Raw genomic sequence first — 17,197 nt, 5'->3', positions numbered from 1 at the left:
AATCGGAACCGGAATTCCATCTTGGAGCTGACTATGGGCATTTATTGACAAGCAGTGAGGAGGTGAGGACTGTGAGCATTGTCTGGATTTGGAAAGAGGCTGTTCAAGCAAAAAAGAAAGGCAGAGGAATTGAAAAGCCAAGAAATCAATGTGTTTTGGTCAACACAGCTCGCCTGGGAGTATAACATTTTAGCTTGGCAGCAGCAGAACATGACTTTTTTGGAACTCGGCATGTCCAGAAATTAGCTCAAAAGTCAAAATCCAGCCTTGGAACATATTGGTCTCGATGTGTTCCTTTTGTGAATCCTAACAAACCAATGGGGAAAATAACTTTGGAAGGAAACTTGATTGATTTTTCAAAGAAAGCAAGAACTCTGAAAATTTACCTTAAATGTATTAAAGCCATCCTCCTAGGCAGCTTGTAAGAGAAACTAAATTAGATTGCAATTCTGTTTTGCAAAAAGGCTTTAATTTGTTTTACCAAATATGGGGATTTTGTTTTTTCAGTTATTCCTGTCAGTTTGTTTTATTAATTGAAAAACTGGATGGCCAGGTTCTATAATTCACTGTTTTTTCCCTCCAATTGATAACAAATGCATCTCCCTGTTCCCTCCAGTCTCCAAATACATATTTTGAAGTAATAAGTTGTTGTATTCAAGGTAGTATTTAAAGATTAAATATAGGGCCCTAGCTGGTTTGGCTCAGTGGATAGAGCGTCAGCCTGCAGACCAAAGGGTCCTAGGTTTGATTCCGGTCAAAGGCATGTAGTTGGTTGCAGGCTACTGCCCGGCTCGGGCCCTGGTTGGGCTCGTGCAGGAGGCAACCAATTGATGCGTTTCTCTCGCATCGATGTTTCTCTCTGTCTTTCCCTCTCTCTTCCACTCTCCTTAAAAATCAATGGAAAAATATCCTCAGGTGAGGATTAAAAAGAAAAAAAAAAAGATTAAATTTAGGTTCTTTCAGGTTTTGTGGTAAAGCAGAATTGCCAAAAATTCAATGCTTGGGCTTTAGCACTTAGTAACAGTGGGACCTCTGTGCCTCTATTTTCTCACCTGTAAAATGGAAATAAATAAACCTGTTCACTTACTAAAGAGAGCATTTGGAAAGTGAGTGAAATGATGCAAGGAAGAGTGCTTTATATAGTGTGCCACCATCCACATGTTAAGTATTAATCTGATAATAATTCTCATCACTATGACCAAGAAGATCATTCACAGTAAGATTCAAAGACTTTTTATATCTGCCATGCAAACTTTTAAAGGTATGCTTTTCATTCCTCTCCTCTCTCTCAATGTTTACCAAAATACATGAGAATCATAAGAATCGCATCTCAGAAATATGAGAAGGGATGTCCATTCCCCTCCTGTTTTCCAGAGAGGAAAAAAAAAGTTATTTTGTGACTGTCCAAAACATATTTTACCTGTCAGATGTACCCACAGAATTGTATTTATCACCGTTTCCCTTTTGTCCATTAACAACGTAAAATTTACAATTTTTTCATGAAGATAGAAGAGAAAGAAAAAATGAATAGTGAAAAACTTTGAATGGTGATAGCATTGTCCAAGGATTAGACGAAACACTCATGGGTTAACATATACTGTAAATTGTCATATTGTTTATTGTGTCTGCTGAGGGGAGCATAGGATAGGTCCCCTGGGTCTGCATAAGCTGGCACATTTTGTAAAGCAGTCCTATTTCTTCTCCCTCTTCACTCCATACCATGAGAGCCTTGCCTCTCTCCTAGCTTTTCCACAATAGTTTCCACTACTGGATTTAAGGCTTCCCCTCCCTCTGTGGGTGAACTATGAAGAGCAGTGCCTTTGACGTGAACTACAGGGATAGGAAAAGTTGAGATGTTCTCGAGTCCAGAATAGACCTTTTGTGGGGTGGCAGGAGGAGGAGTGGCAAGAAGAGATTTTCTCCTTCCTGGTTGTAAAATGCTTTCTCTTCCAAATCTCAGGTGACAGTGACAGATGGCGGTTCCTCTCCGAAACAGTCAACCATCTGGGTGGTGGTTCAGGTTTTGGATGAAAATGACAACAAGCCCCAGTTCCCCGAGAAGGTCTACCAGATCAAGCTACCGGAACGTGACCGGAAGAAGAGGGGAGAACCCATTTACAGAGCTTTTGCATTTGATAGAGATGAGGGCCCCAACGCTGAAATCTCCTACAGTATAGTGGATGGCAATGATGATGGGAAGTTCTTTATTGACCCTAAAACGGGCATGGTTTCTTCCAGAAAGCAATTTACAGCAGGGAGTTATGACATCCTAACGGTAAGATTTTTCTGAACCTCAGAAACGTTAATAGGGGGAAGGAGTCACTTTCTCATTCATGTATATTTATTGAACAACGAATCTTTAGAGTAAAAAGTAGTGGAAGGCTACCTCTGTTTCAGTGATATTCTTAATAATACCATTTCCTTTGGTTGTGTCCTATCAGCAAACCTCCTTCATTCCCAGTCCACATCCTGCTCCACCACATACTCAACACATTCCCTGTGACCCTAAATTGTTTCAAGGTACTGTGCATAGATGTAAACTGAGGGTATGGGAATGGCAGAGTGACACATTCCACCTGCCACTCAACATCACTCAATGTGTCTCCAAGAATTCCCAAAGAAAACAGCTCTTATAATTGTTGACAATGTGATAGAACATGAACTGTGAATTGTGAGACACAAATCACAGTCATGCTTATTCTCTAAAAAGTGTGTGGGGTGGGGGGACCTTAAGTAAAAAGTGACTACATTTTTCAGTGTGTTAGAAAATTAAAAACTAAAACAGACATGAGCACCATCTCAAATAGAGACTTAAACTCCCATGTGTAAGGTTCCAGCCAGCTCCCCCAACTCCTAATCATGCTAGACATATAATACTTATGCCAGAAAGGGGACTGGTCATCCTACAAATGATGGACACTTTCTAGGGACCCAACAAATGGCATGAGTTAGCACCATCTGCCATCTTTCTATTAGTCCTCAACCTTCTCTGCAGTCAGTTCTTTATTGTTTTAAAGGATGCCCTTCGTCCCCTAATTTATCTTTTCACTCCTATGTTCTGGACTTGGGTTCTTTTCCTGCTCAGTAATGCATCCAAAACAGTGGGCAGAGAAAAGAAGATAATAAAAAACTAGCCCTGTTTGTACCATGAAAAGCTCTGCTGAGGTAAGTGCTGTTGCAGCTGTGTGAGACTTGCCAATGGGAATCTCTGAGGATGGCATGGACGGCAGTGGATGCTGTTGGTGCCCACCCAGATTCCCGTTACTAGGCTGGTGCAGCTATCCCCAAACTGAGTGACTGGATGTTGGCTGCTAAGGGCTCAGAGCTGCCCTCTTCTCCAGAGAGTCATCCTTGACTGAACTTCTTGATTCCACATCCCCACCCCAGCCCAGCAGCCCACAACCAATGACTGACCGACAGCTGATACAAAACTCCAACCCCCTAGCCTCCAGGTGGGTCCAATTCAGTGGTGCAGTTCATGATTCCAAGGTCCCTGTGTGATCAGGCTGACATTAGACTTGAACTGAGACCACATCCTTGCTTAACATCTTCCCCCTGTCCATCCTGCTTTCTTCACTTCCTTTCTCCTGAGAACACTTCTCCTCCACCCCAAAATCATTTGCACTCAAATCCCCGTCTTGGGCTCTGCTCCTAGGGAACCTGATCTAAGACATCTATCTTCAAGGGCCCTCCCTCTCACAGGAATTTTCTAGGGCAAAGTGGTCATCCATGAACACAGAGCACTAGGGAGCTAGCATTTGCCACTGTTTTTAAAGGTTGTAACTATTACCCATGCATCTATAAATGTTCATTTTAACCTGATATTTAAAAAATCCTTTGTTTTCCTTTTCTCTCAGTGGTGTCTGCTTTTTAGACATAACTGCCTCACACACACACACACACACACACACACACACACACACACACACACACAATTTAAGCCTAGGACACCATAGCAGTTTACCCTGCTCGTATGAGTGAGGAGACATGCTTTCCTTGGCTTTGACATCAGACCATAGAGAACAATCATTAACACCCTTTTTCCCACTCCACTGCCTTCAGGAGCCCATGCTTCCATCAAGAGAGTTCTTCACCATCATTCAATTGGCATAACTGAAGGGCCTCTTAGGCAGTTAGAGCAAGGCTGCTGCCTTTCCCACACCTATTCCACTCGTCCTGGACGGTATGAGTGAAATCCTTCTCCAGAATAAAGCAGAAGGAAGGAGCTGCAAAACATAACCATTCACACACACACACACACACACACACTCACACACACACACACACTTCTGTGCACACACTTTATTCACACTTAAGCAGAGATTCACAATGTACTTTATTCCCTTTCAAGCATCACCCTCAGAGGTATAAAGAATCAAATGAGCTATTTCTACACATGTAACTATCATTCATGACCATAAAAAGCTGAGAATTGTAAGTGCAACATTTGTTTTTCAAGTTTTCCACGTCTATAAGGTTGGCTGTGTTCCAAATCCCCTTCTGGTGAGTGTGGCATGGGACCCCCAGGTGACAAGTTAAAGCTGTTTCCCTTCCAGTTCCTGAGCTCGTTCTTCCCAAATCTCCACTCTCTTCTTCCCTTTGCTGACACGGTGAGGAGTATGGACATTCAGCTCTCTCAACAATGTGTGAGTGACAGATCCAAACTTTTGCGAGGGTCCGAGCTCTAAGACATCTTTCTGTTTTCTCTCCGTGTGTGAGTAGATAAAGGCGGTGGACAATGGGCGCCCACAGAAATCCTCCACGGCCCGTCTCCACATTGAATGGATTAAGAAACCACCCCCTTCGCCTATACCGCTAACCTTCGATGAGCCATTTTATAACTTCACAGTCATGGAGAGCGACAGAGTCACCGAGATTGTGGGGGTTGTGTCTGTGCAGCCAGCTAACACCCCTCTGTGGTTTGACATAGTTGGTAAGTTTGAGTCCTCCAGAGCTGTCTGGGGCAATGTGATCATTGACTGTTTGGAGCAACTATCAAAAAAATAAAAAACAAAACAAACAAAAAAAAAACAAATTAAGAAAAAAACCACGAATGATCAGTGCTAAGATTGAAACATGTATAGTGCTGGAATGCAAAAGAGCCAGTAAAATGAGTAATAGACATGTGCTTTCGTTCCGACTCTGTAGCTAAGCTGAACAGAAAGTGCTCTCTGGCTGGATTTTCCATAGTACGTTATTTACTGCAATCTTAATGTCTTTCTGTGTGTCATTTAAATTCTATTGTCACACTTGGCTAATCTCATTTCTAAATGTATTGATGGTACTAGACTTGCTGTCCTTCATTTCTCTCTTTTTCTTCACCTTTTTTTCTGCATTCTGTTCTTTTTTTTTTCTGCTCCCGACTACCCTGCTTCAAGGTGGCAAGCATGCTCGAGAGATGTTCTATATTCTACAGACAGCTTGTGGGCAGAACTGTTCAACAGAAGGTACCCTTAGTGCAAACACATTTGCTAAAATACAACTATCCAATCTGCCTTTTACAGTTTTTTAAAGCGAATTAAATGACATCTTTCATAACCGCCTGTGACAGGCTGAAGCGCAGCCCACAGACCTCATACCCGCCCCTAACAGCGATTGCATTACTCGTATCCAGTGACTCTTTTGTTTGAGGTTGGATGGGGTTTGGGTTTCCAGTGGGGGTTGTTTTGATTTATTTTTCATTGTTTTTGAGGTATCCTGGGCTTTTTGTTGTTTTGTTTTCATCTTTTTTGTAGGTTGGTTTATTTAACTGGGCCTTTTCCAATTGAGAAGTAAAGTAAAATATATCCCAACTCGTCTGTTTTGCAGCAGTAATGCCATTCCTAGACCCCAAAAACCCCACCAGGAAGAGTTTCCTGGCTGCTCTCCACAAAAGGAAGGGCAGGAAATGGAATTGGGATATATAGCCAGTGAGAGCTTCCCTTAAGAGCTGAATAGAGAAAGCAGATGGAAGCACACAGGATAGACCTTGGGAGCCAACCTTTGAATTCCTTGAAAGCAAGCAAGCACGCAGGCTGCAAAAGGAGAGGGCGAAACAGCACGGCTGCCCTCAACAAACCCGCAGGGAGAGCGGTGGAGAGGAAATAAGTGCTGAGGACCAGGAAACCGAGGCTATTGCTCAGAGGAGAGAAGGGAGAGCGTCTGCCAGCCCTGGATCTGACTCCACTGAGCTAGAGCTGACTTCCCACGGTTCTCTGTGGGAGGCGGGGAATCCAGATTGCTGGTCTGGGGGAGTCATTTCCTTCCACATGTCACTGCCTGGAAAAGATGGGCAAGAACCTGCCTCTCTTTCCCAGGAATGGCTGGATCTGGGGAAAGCATTTAGAACATTCCACATCCGTTTTAATGAGGCACAGGGAAAGCATGCCTCCTGACCCCCAACCAGACCTCAGTAGAGAGGGTCCTCTGAACTCCAAGCAAGAAAGGGCCTGTTTTCTACATATGTCACTTTTCTGAAATGATGGTAGGACGTCTCTGTTTTACTTAGTTGGCATTCATCACAGCATCCCTGTACATGGCCGTCCTCATTCCAAGCTTTCAACTCCTTCTTCATCTCTGCTTCATGCATTTGAAATGGAACCTCCTCTGGTCCATGGAACATGTTTGCTTCTGTCTCTTCTCAGTAATTTTCAGCTTGTTGGGTTATTATCTGAGGCAGCTCTCTCTCTCTTGGTGAAACTAAGCATTGCTTATATGCATCGCCTGGTTGCCTGTTCCATCTGCTTGGGTGATTCCTTTGCCACCACCCCCAGGTGGAATCTCGGAAAGTGCAATTCAATGTTAACATGTGTCCTTGGTGCCGGGCCTCTAGGAGCATGTGTGATAGTGACTTATTTTAGGTAACCCAAAGGAATATAGTCCAAACCCATAGGCAACGGGCCTGCTGGGGTGCTGCCCCGAGTTGTGGGAGGAGCTGCCCTCTCTCATCAGCCACCAGTTTATTTCCTTCCTTCCCTGACCATCCAGTTTGCAAGCATCTGGACAGCCTGACACCATTGCTTCTGTCCCTTGTGTGATCTGTGCATGCAACCTCCTGACCCTCAGCCCATCTCACCACCTTCCCTTCCCACCCTCTTCAAAAGCGCTGCAAGCACACCTTTCTTTGATGCTCATTCTGACCAGCCATCTGACCCGTTAGCCAAGTCAAGTTTGTAAATCCGTGTGTGTGTGTGTGTGTGTGTATGGTTACATATAGGTAAACATGCCTAGTAGTACTGCATGTTGCCTTACTTGCATGTTTTATATCAGCATTATTAGTGCTATTGTATATTTTCAATCGTGTTTCTCCTATCTCCATCCATAAACCTTAAGGTCAAGACCTTTGTCTCCTCATTCCTTCCTTCTGCCAATCAATGCTTCTGTTGTGGTCCATTGAGGGCGCGTGGGATAAACTATGGTGACCAATGGAGACGGCCCAGGTAGACAATGCATTAACCCTGTGATGCCACCTGAGACCAACTGAGTTAGTGTGACCTTCCATTGCATTCCCAGCTATATCCACCACCGCATCTGAGAGGGGCAGTTTGCAAATGAGAGCCCTCCCTAGGAAGAGTCCCTTTAGGCTGCTCCCAATGCATGTCTGGGAATCATTGTCAAAACCATGGCATCAGTTTTCTGTTTCTCCCTCTTTTGTGTTTCTAAGTGTTGCATTCTTCCTTTAGAATCCTCTCAGATTCCGTGTACTGAGTAGCTCCTTTAATGAAGATCACAGGGTTGTCCCTCTGGCTTGTGATGTTTCCATCACAGATTTCACTGGGGGCCCGGTAACCTTTAGCCAAGTTTCTCCTACAAATAGAAGTTACTTTGCTGGAGGCTCAAACAGAACATGATTTTATTTCCACCCCCACATCTACCCAACTTCTTGAAACACCAACTCTCTATTTCACTGCAAAAATAAAATATTTTCCCCAGGCGCTGGTTGCTTTCAGTATAGATATGGTCCCTCTTCCACAAAATCCCCCTTTGAAAATCTTTCCTAATCTAACAATTTTTTTTTCCAATCTCCAGACAACAGCCTGTTGTTTTCCTAATCATATTCAAATGTTTCATTCTCACTTTTAAGATTTCTTGCTTAGTTATCCTTAGCCATTGAAACTTTCCTCTGTTTTCCCTTTCTCCTTACCTAAGCATCTTTCCTGGCCAAGCTAACAATAGAGGGGAGAGGGAACAGTACTTCCAATGGTTAAGAAACTTAGCAGTGCACTATAATTGAATGCTAAGAATAGACACGAGGCATACGGTGTCAGCATGGATCTGAAACGGGGTCTCCGGTTAAAGTAGGTCTTGCCCAGGCAAATACTCTATGAGTCTTCCAAGGGGAGTCAAGACAGGCTTCCATTATAAACCTCGTGCATTCAGACACCTATACTGACACCCAGGGTAACAGAAAATATAGCACTTACAGCTGACAACTGCTGTAACGGATGAATTCTCATTAAGTGAGCACAGTGTTTCGGCATGCTTTCCCCCCTGAGAGTAGTCTCCTCATTTCCATAGTTATACATCTACTTGATTCTTGTTTAATTGCATTTTTTTCCTCCCACCCAAATATGAATTTACAGAAACTGTATGGCCAGCATGATTTTGTTCCTGAGCCTGGAGTCTCCGCCCCAAAGATCTGCCAGCCACTTTCTTGTGTCTCCAAAGAGACCACTGCTCACAAGATGTTATTCAGCTAGACTCTGCTTAGCTTCTGGAAACAGAAGCCCAACTTGTAACCTAGTTAAGAAAGCTGTTATTAAAAGGAAACATAATAAAGTTCAGCTGTTCTGTGTTTAAACAGCCCAATGTACAGCATGTTCCTTCTGTGTGTTAAAAGTGGGGGGGTGGGGGGCAGGGGGGAAATGAAGGGAACAAAATTAACCCATAATCCTTGGTGGCTTTATCACATATCTTCACACTTCTCGGGAGACTCTAATTTCATCTCAGCAGCTCTGTGATTTACATACTCGCTAATGTGCACACACTGAGGTTCGCCGTTCAGTCCCCATATCTTTATCCCAATGGCAAATATTTGTATTGTAAAGACCCCCATCATTGCCCACCTCAAGTAATTCCTCTTCACCCACAGTTTGATGGGGGGTGTTGCCACCCACTTTTGTTGCTTCAGACCTGACTTAGCAACATGTGTGTGTGTGTGTGTGTGTGTATGGCTAGAAAAAGCTTTTCTTGTAGATAGTAAATAATGACGTTATCTTTGTGCATTTGCCTCACCCAATGTGTAGAGAGGAAACAGGCTATTCCTTGAAATACTTCTCTAATGGTGTCGGCTAGCACACAGGACCAGCTCGGGTGGAAATACTTTTCTGTGTTGCAGGTAGATAGGGACTGCCTGGACCCTTATTGTCATTGGTCTCTGCACACTCTGGGTTCTTGGATGCTTCTGTCTCATAAGCTTAATACCTGTCCATCTTGAACCTTGCCCCCAATGGAGCGCTCTGTTTTTAGGGTTGGATCACGTGGACAAGTTCAACTCTTTGGTAGCACTAGTAGCAGCCTTGTTCTCTGACCAGAGCTTGTACGTGTCTGGGTCTTCTCTGACCAAATGGTCACATTTCTTTATCACAACACTCTTACCCACCCCTCCTCAAAGAAACCATGTCTGTGCACCGTTTCTAACATAGCTGCCTCTCCGTCAAGGTGACGTTTGCTCCATTGATGTTCAGTTGACATCAAATACTTCATTTCTGCTATTCTGCACTCCGCCTCAAATTTGATCCCAAATAGGCACCTCTTTTCTCCGTAGCAACAATGCAGGCCATGGGAGCACACCCACAGAAATGTTAGGAAACTAGTAAAAAGCCTAAGCAGTACTTTCTATAGTCATTGTTTTAAGAAAGTGAATTTTAAATCGAATTCTTGAAGGCATTTTCCTTCCTACCACTGTTTCCTGACCTCCACCCCGCATCTCCTGCCCTCCATGTAAATACCCTTTTCAGCCCCGTGCTGTGCTTGCTTCACTCCAAGGCAGAAAATTATTCACCATCAAATGTTTAGCATTTCCCCTTAAGTTCCGTGCACACACGGAACTTGAATGAACAGCTTGTGAACGACTCCCTTAATTCATTGAGATTCAGCAGCTCAGTGTTTTGGAAGCTTCTCAAATAACACTTCCCCCTTGGTGACTACTAGGTTTGGGTTGATATTTTTTACAGTTGCACAGAGAGAGGAATGGGATCATATGCTAGGGGAGGGGCCCGGAAGCTTCTCTGAGAGGGAAGGGGAGTGATACTCACCACTGGGGCTCACCAAGGGGAGATGGTGATGCTTTGCACCCTTCCTAGAGAAAAACAACCAAATGTGGCCCAACACCCTTCCGCCCAGCACACTCAAGCGGTAGCTGCTGGCTCATAGTATTTTCATTCTTGTCCCATTTTTTGAAGCTTTTTAGGACATTCCGTCTTGGCTGTATTTAATTTTAGAATCCAGTAGCTATCTAAGATGCCTGGTCTGCTCTTTGTTGACCCTATTACCCTGTCTTGATGGAAAACAGTCACAGAGGAATGTCCCCAACGTGACTTATCTGTTATGTGGGCTGTTCACAACCTCGCTTTAACCATCTCTGCCGCACACCCCCTGCAGCAACGCCCGGGCTGTGACTTTTCCAATTCCCCACTTTGTTGAAACTCAGACCCGCTGGGGTGCCCTCTCTCCTCCCCCCTTTTGTTGAGCTAAGCTGCCGCAGCAGCACACTCTGGCTTTGCATGTTGTGTTACTGGCTCTGAGGAAGCACAGCTTGGTTAAAGGGAATGCTGCTCGGGGAAACGGACTCCTTCCATCCGAGAGTCTCGCCCCAGATGAATTGGCCATGGTTTGCTATGAAATGAAATCACCTTTCAGGCTAAAAGGGAGCCTGACAAATGAGCCCTGGGGGGGGAGAGACGGAGCCATCTATGAGATGGGATCTTAAGTGGTAGGTTATTAAATTGTGTGAGGGTTGATGGTGAACTGCTGGTCTAGGTTCTGTGTCTCCTGTCAGAAATTCATTTTAGAACACAAGGCAAGATTTCGGGAATCTTGCTTTACATGAAATCTTGGTTTAACTAGGAGCAAACGCCTTGGAGGCGATGATTAGTGGGCTGTTCGCCATGCTGATGGACGGGAGCGACTTCACAGGCTCTCTCAGGCGCTCCTTGGTCTGCTTTTTGTCTGTCTGTCTCCCCGACCCCTTTAGAGGTTTCTATTCTAGAGCATTTGAAACAGTAAAGGTGAATGAAGGAGACACACACACAGAGGAAGAGAGAGAACTACAAAAATGTACAGTCCTAAAAGTAGCCAGAAATAATATTTGATAGGAAAAATAGCGAATAATAAAGCTCACAATCAACTAGGTATATGCCATACATAAAACATGTCCATTTTATGCCACTAAGCACATGAAATGATCATGTATGTCTGCATAGGACCCCGAGGAAAATGTGAGTCTCAAGCAGGTGAGGGAGAACCTATAGGATTGCCCCATTTAAACAGTAACTGAGACTGGACAACTTTGCTTGCATGTTTTCTAATCCAAAGTTCTATAATTTGCATAAATTCTATTTTGCCTTAATCTACAAATTTTCATCTTCTAAAATAATTGATGTTGAAAGGTGACCTCGTTTTCCATCCTCACCCCCCAAAACAATCAATGTCCTCAGATTTAAGAAAATGGAGTAGTTTCCCCTCATCCTCGGGAGATATGTTCTGAGACCCCCAGTGGATGCCTGAAACAGCGGATAGTACCCTACTCTATATATGATGCTTTTTCTTGTACATACATGCCTATGACAAAGTTTAATTTATAAATTAGGCACCATAGGACATTCACAATAAAAGTTAATAAAATAGAAAACAATTGTACCAATGCGTTGCAATAAAAGTTATGTGAATGTGGTCTTTCTCTCTCCAGTAGTTTTTTATTTTTCAGCCTAAACCTTGTCCTGACTCTGTGTAACCTGCCCTTACTTGCAGTAAATGGCTTGGTGTCACTTGTTTCGGGGGTCCCTTCCTGACATCTTCCTAGAGGCTCCATACTTCCTGGCACAGAACGAAGCCATCAGTTGGAACCCAGTTTCTGTTCATGTCTTCTACCCAGAAGTCTGAAGCCTTTTCCATCCTTACAAAGCACTTACTATGTATTGTGACGGTGACTTTTGCAATTTGGGTCACAACAGCAAAACTGGCACACATGTCTGTTTCTTCACAATTTCACAAATAGAAAATTCACTCTAATCACGGATCTTAGCAGGCTCAGCACAAGATTTGTTCTCTTACATCGAGAACTTTTACCTTTTCACTTAAATGAAGCACTTCCGCCTTCTCTTTGGCATATCCGACTTGCCAGCATCACTAGTCTTATGCGTTGGGGCCATTATTAAGTCAAATACGGGTTAGTTGAATGCAGGTTAGAGATAACCAAGGGAGACGTAAACAGCATAGAATACTCTGGATAAAGAGATGGCTCATGCCCAGGGCAGGATAGAGCTGGCCAGTTCAGGATTTAATCACACTAAGAACAAGCAATTTAAAAGTTATGAATTGTTTATTTCTGGAATTTTTCATTTAATGTTTTCAGACTGCAGTTGAAAGTTAAACCAGAGCTACTGTAATTCTTAGTTAAGAAAACAGTCTAAAACTGATGTGAAATATGATTAAGAAATGTCTTAAGAAGTTGCATTCTTATCTTTTTTTACACACAGGTCTGAGGAGATTTGAAAGTTTCCTTGGCAAAGGTTTTTTTTCAGAAGGTACCATTCGATAGCAAATGATTTTCCTTTGCTCATTAAGATGTTTATTCCAGACGCTGGAGTCAGCCTTACCTTTTATTTCACGCGGTAATCAACATGAGGCATCCCCTTTGGAGAAGACGTGGTGACCCAGGGCTTGCTTCCCTCTTCAGCCTAGATTTCCTCCCCTTTCTCCTTATCCTGTTCTTCAAAATACTTTTTTTTAAAATTTATAATTAACATTTAGTTCTCAGTAAATCAGTTAAAGATATTAATTGGAAGATGAGTCTCTTTTTAGATGAAATTTTTGAAAAATGTATCTTCTCCAAGCAATTCTGTGGTACCCCTGTGTCTCCATAACTTTAATGAAATGTCAAGGGCAATTATGCTCTCTCTGGCAATTAAATAATCTTCAGTGTATATGACAGCTGCAAGCAATAAGTATTTGAGATATGTGTGACCAGGTTTTTTTTAATTAAGCATGGTACAGCAGTGCCCCCTTATCCATGATTTCGCTTTTTCCCCGTCTCAGTTACCTGCAGTCAACCTCAGTCTGAAAATATCTATGACATTCACCTCACTTAGGCATTGTCCTGCCTCACATCATCACAAGAAGAAGGGTGAGTGCAGTGGGTGGTATTTTGAGAGAGTCCACATTCACATAACCTTTATTACAAAGTGTGTATTGTTAAAATTGTTCTATTTTATTATTAGCTAATGTTGTTAATCTCCTACTGAGCCTAATTTATAAATTAAACTTTACTATAGGTATGTATGTGTCAGAAAAGTCATGGTGTATTCAAAGTTCAGTACTATCCTGGGTTTCTGGCAACTACATCAGGAATCCCCCCTTATTCCCTGTGGATAAGGGGGGCGGCTACTGTATTTATTTTGTGTCACTGTATATCACATTCTAGCAATTCAAGTAAACGTCTCCTTTCCCTGAACTCACCTGCTCATTTGTAATATCATAAAAATTGTATAGAGTATTGTTCATTGATCAGCAAAATGAAAGGAAAAGAACGCTGACTGTAAAAGAACTCAAGATTTCTTTTCTAAAATAGGAAATTGAGTAAATGCATTGCCCTGTGAGCTGTAGCTAAATAAAACTGTCTAAGAGCAAAATTCACATCATGAAATTTCAGACAAAAATAAATACAGCTTGCGAACATGTACTGATATTTAATTAAAATTGTTCTAGCCTATAAATGGTATAAACCCATTATCTTCTCTTTCCCCTAAAAATAAATCTTTCATTTTGGAACAATCATAAACCACACTTTGGTTCACAGGAATGGAAAACATCTACAATAATTTTGCAAGGCCTGCGTTGTCTTAAGTGTATCATTCACAGATTGTAGATTATACCTATTCCAGAAGGGAACAAGTGAAGTTTTCTAAACTTTTTATGTTAATTATTTTATACTTTGATATACATAAGCTGATGTTTTTCTCAACTTATTTCCAGATTTCATTTTGTAAGTTTCCCATAGACTTTCTACTTTGGAGGGAGAAAAATAATTCACATTGTCAAAATAGCATAAAAACATTCCTATAAATATCCCAACTTGCAGATATAAAATTTTTATATGAAATTATTCTCTTATTTTGCTTTTGCCTTTTCCCCCAATATTTATAATTTTATTTTTGACATGTAATGGGGGGACTCTGAACTCTAGCACCAAATGTTTACCATCAATCCTGGAATAGTCATTTTTGTTCATCATAATTGGACTGTTTGTTAATTTAGAATTTAATCTACTTTGGAAAAGCCAAAAGTTATACAAATTCCTGGCCCAGAAGCTATGAGGGGTTGATGGGTCTTTAGTTTTCTTAATATTTTATGGAGTCAGTTTATGCTTCACTACTTTTAACACTAGTGCTGAGGTTTTCTTTACAATACATTATTTTGGGGTGACATTTGTTAGGTATTATAGCAGCTGTGTTTTACAATATGAATTAAGTTAGATATAAAGAGATCCCATTTGATATGTACAAAATTGAGACATAAGGATGCCTGTCAAAAATATTATAAGAGCTCACTTTAAAGCAATGTGCTTCAATCCATGTAATAACTTCTCAGATATGCTAATTTGATATTGTTTTTGTGACATCATCAGGGGGGAATTTTGACAGCTCTTTTGACGCAGAGAAGGGTGTCGGGACCATTGTCATTGCCAAACCTCTGGATGCAGAGCAGAGATCCGTTTATAATATGACTGTGGAAGTCACAGACGGGACAAACATCGCTGTCACTCAGGTAAGACATCGAATTGCTCAATAGTGGGATGCATTGGACATAGTGAATTAGGTCCATGGATTTCTAGTGAGAGCACAACCTAGAAAAAGGATCCTATCACGGATATTGCATCACTTAGCTGCTTCTTTCCAGAAATCCTGATTATTCGTGGGCGGGAGAGTGAGATGTGTTTGTTCCCTGATCATTTGCTGTAAATCTGCCTCTTTGACAACATCCGCTTTCCTTGAATTTACAAAGAGGAGAACAGCTACATTGTCTGAGTTAACACACTATGATATTCTTCGCCTCATTTGTTAGTCACAGTAAGTTAGAGTTAGAGAATACCTAAGGGTCCAACTTCATTTTACAGACTGCGATCAGATGAGTGATATAGCTAAGGTCACACGCATTAATAAAGACAAGGACTGGGATCTAGGGGCCCAGACTCCCACCTCCCGTGTTAGCCTGGATGTCAGTGGGTTGATGGAGGGACCTAGGGGTTGTTAAAACCACTGAAGCCTGGGTCCACCCACAGAGATCCTACAGGATTCTAACAGGCAGCCAAGGCCAAGGACCACTCCTTCGACTCTGCTACTTGAGAGCTTATGAGAGGGCATGGATCAAGAGGAGAAAATCTCTAGGTGACACTAACACACTGTCAGCTATCAGTGTGAGGCAGATTTACCCTAAATACAAGAACAGTTTTTGTTGTCGTTTTTTTATGTTAGTATCAGATACCTTAGACCAGTTATGACAGGATTGGCACACACACACACACACACACACACGTGTCCTGTAACCTTTCCCACTTCCCTCTCCTGTTCCCATGACCCCAGAAGCCATTATTATTGATCAAGATGGTTTTCCCCACTGAGCCCAGATGTCCTCAGAATCCTCCTCAATACAGTCCTTCAGGTAGTGAGGATGCAGTGTTTGCCAGCCCTGCAGTAAGCAAGTGTTGACGTGTTTAAAATATGATGTAATCCTATGTAACTATGTAGTTTTAAAAAGGGGAGAAGAGGAGGAGGGTTTCATGTGCTTGTCTATGCAGCTGCCTCTTAATTTGAAGAGGTCTCAAAAATATGCTGAGACCCCTTTGACGCTGTTTATAATCATAGAATGCTGGGAATCTTAGGAAACAATAAGGATTATTATAGTACAACCCTTTTACTTTTCATCTGAATAAACTGAAACCTAGAGAGGGAGTGGCATGCACAGGATAAGGCAGCCCGCATGTGACCGCTCCTAGTCCTTTCCGGGGATGACTGTAGGATCCTATTTGCCTGAGAGGGTCCCATTCACTCCTGTGGCATTGATATAATTTATAGTATTTCATTAACTCTTTAAATTGCTCCAGTTGGGACAATAAATCACATGGTCACCCTACCTAAATCTGTACAGTTTCAGGGTATTTTCAGGACACCAGGAAAGGACACTGTGGTTGACATCCTACAGGAATCACACCAGCCTAATATAAAATAACCCACTTGGAGTACTGCTAAGTCTTCAGTGCTAATTCACTTTAAATGGGAATTTAAATCAGGCTTTTTAAATTAGCCAGGTCTTAGCATAATATCCAACCTCAACTTTTTAGCACCACTGAAAAACACAAGATATATTTGAGTAAAATACAAATAAAGCGTGGAACCATATTCATTTCCATACTTTTCTCCAGGGTTTTAGAATAATTGAATTAAATGGTAATTCAGTATGCCCAGGATGTTCTAGAGAGAGATTAAGTATTTTTAGAATAAGTAAATGAATAGCAGACACTACATATTCAACAGGACCTGTATGGCGGGCATGCTGGATCCAAAGCACAGAACCAATTCACGTAAACCAAAAAAATTATCAACGAAACTTTTATTTTTGAATTTCATTAGGACCCAACAAGAAAGCAGTCCACAGCATCTATTTCACAACTACTTCTTTATGCATACCATGTGCTAGGAGCTGCACTAGATGCCTAAGGCCACCGTGATTCAGATTTTAAAACCAGATCGCTAATGTGTACCTAGTTTTTAAAAATTAATATGGAATTTATTTCAGACTAATGATTGCCAGGGCAGTTGGGAAGGCATTAGAGAATTGGGGTGAACTTGGAGCCTCCCCTTGGTAAGGCCAACCTAAGCTAAATTAAGTGGACTAATAAAGGATATCAAGAGATTTTCTTGTCAAAAGCTTCCAAGTTACTCTATGTCCCCAGGGCCATGACCCTCTCAAGAAATGAGAACTAACAGTTTCCAAAGTATAA

General features: G+C 42.1%; 1 protein-coding gene across 1 annotated transcript in view; it reads left to right on the top strand.

Annotated features, from left to right (window-relative positions):
• FAT3 (FAT atypical cadherin 3) overlaps nucleotides 1-17,197 on the top strand; it is a 520,386-nt gene that overhangs the window by 381,915 nt on the left and 121,274 nt on the right. The window contains exons 4-6 of the mRNA XM_015569255.1: nucleotides 1,961-2,275; nucleotides 4,723-4,933; nucleotides 14,825-14,964. Coding sequence (XP_015424741.1) covers nucleotides 1,961-2,275; nucleotides 4,723-4,933; nucleotides 14,825-14,964 — 666 coding nt within the window. The remainder of the gene's footprint in view (nucleotides 1-1,960; nucleotides 2,276-4,722; nucleotides 4,934-14,824; nucleotides 14,965-17,197) is intronic.

This window comes from Myotis davidii, unplaced genomic scaffold (assembly GCF_000327345.1).
Source record: "Myotis davidii unplaced genomic scaffold, ASM32734v1 scaffold345, whole genome shotgun sequence".
Taxonomy (NCBI): Eukaryota; Metazoa; Chordata; class Mammalia; order Chiroptera; family Vespertilionidae; genus Myotis; species Myotis davidii.
Note: the sequence above shows the minus strand (reverse complement) of the source record. Positions and strands in the feature narration are given on the sequence as shown.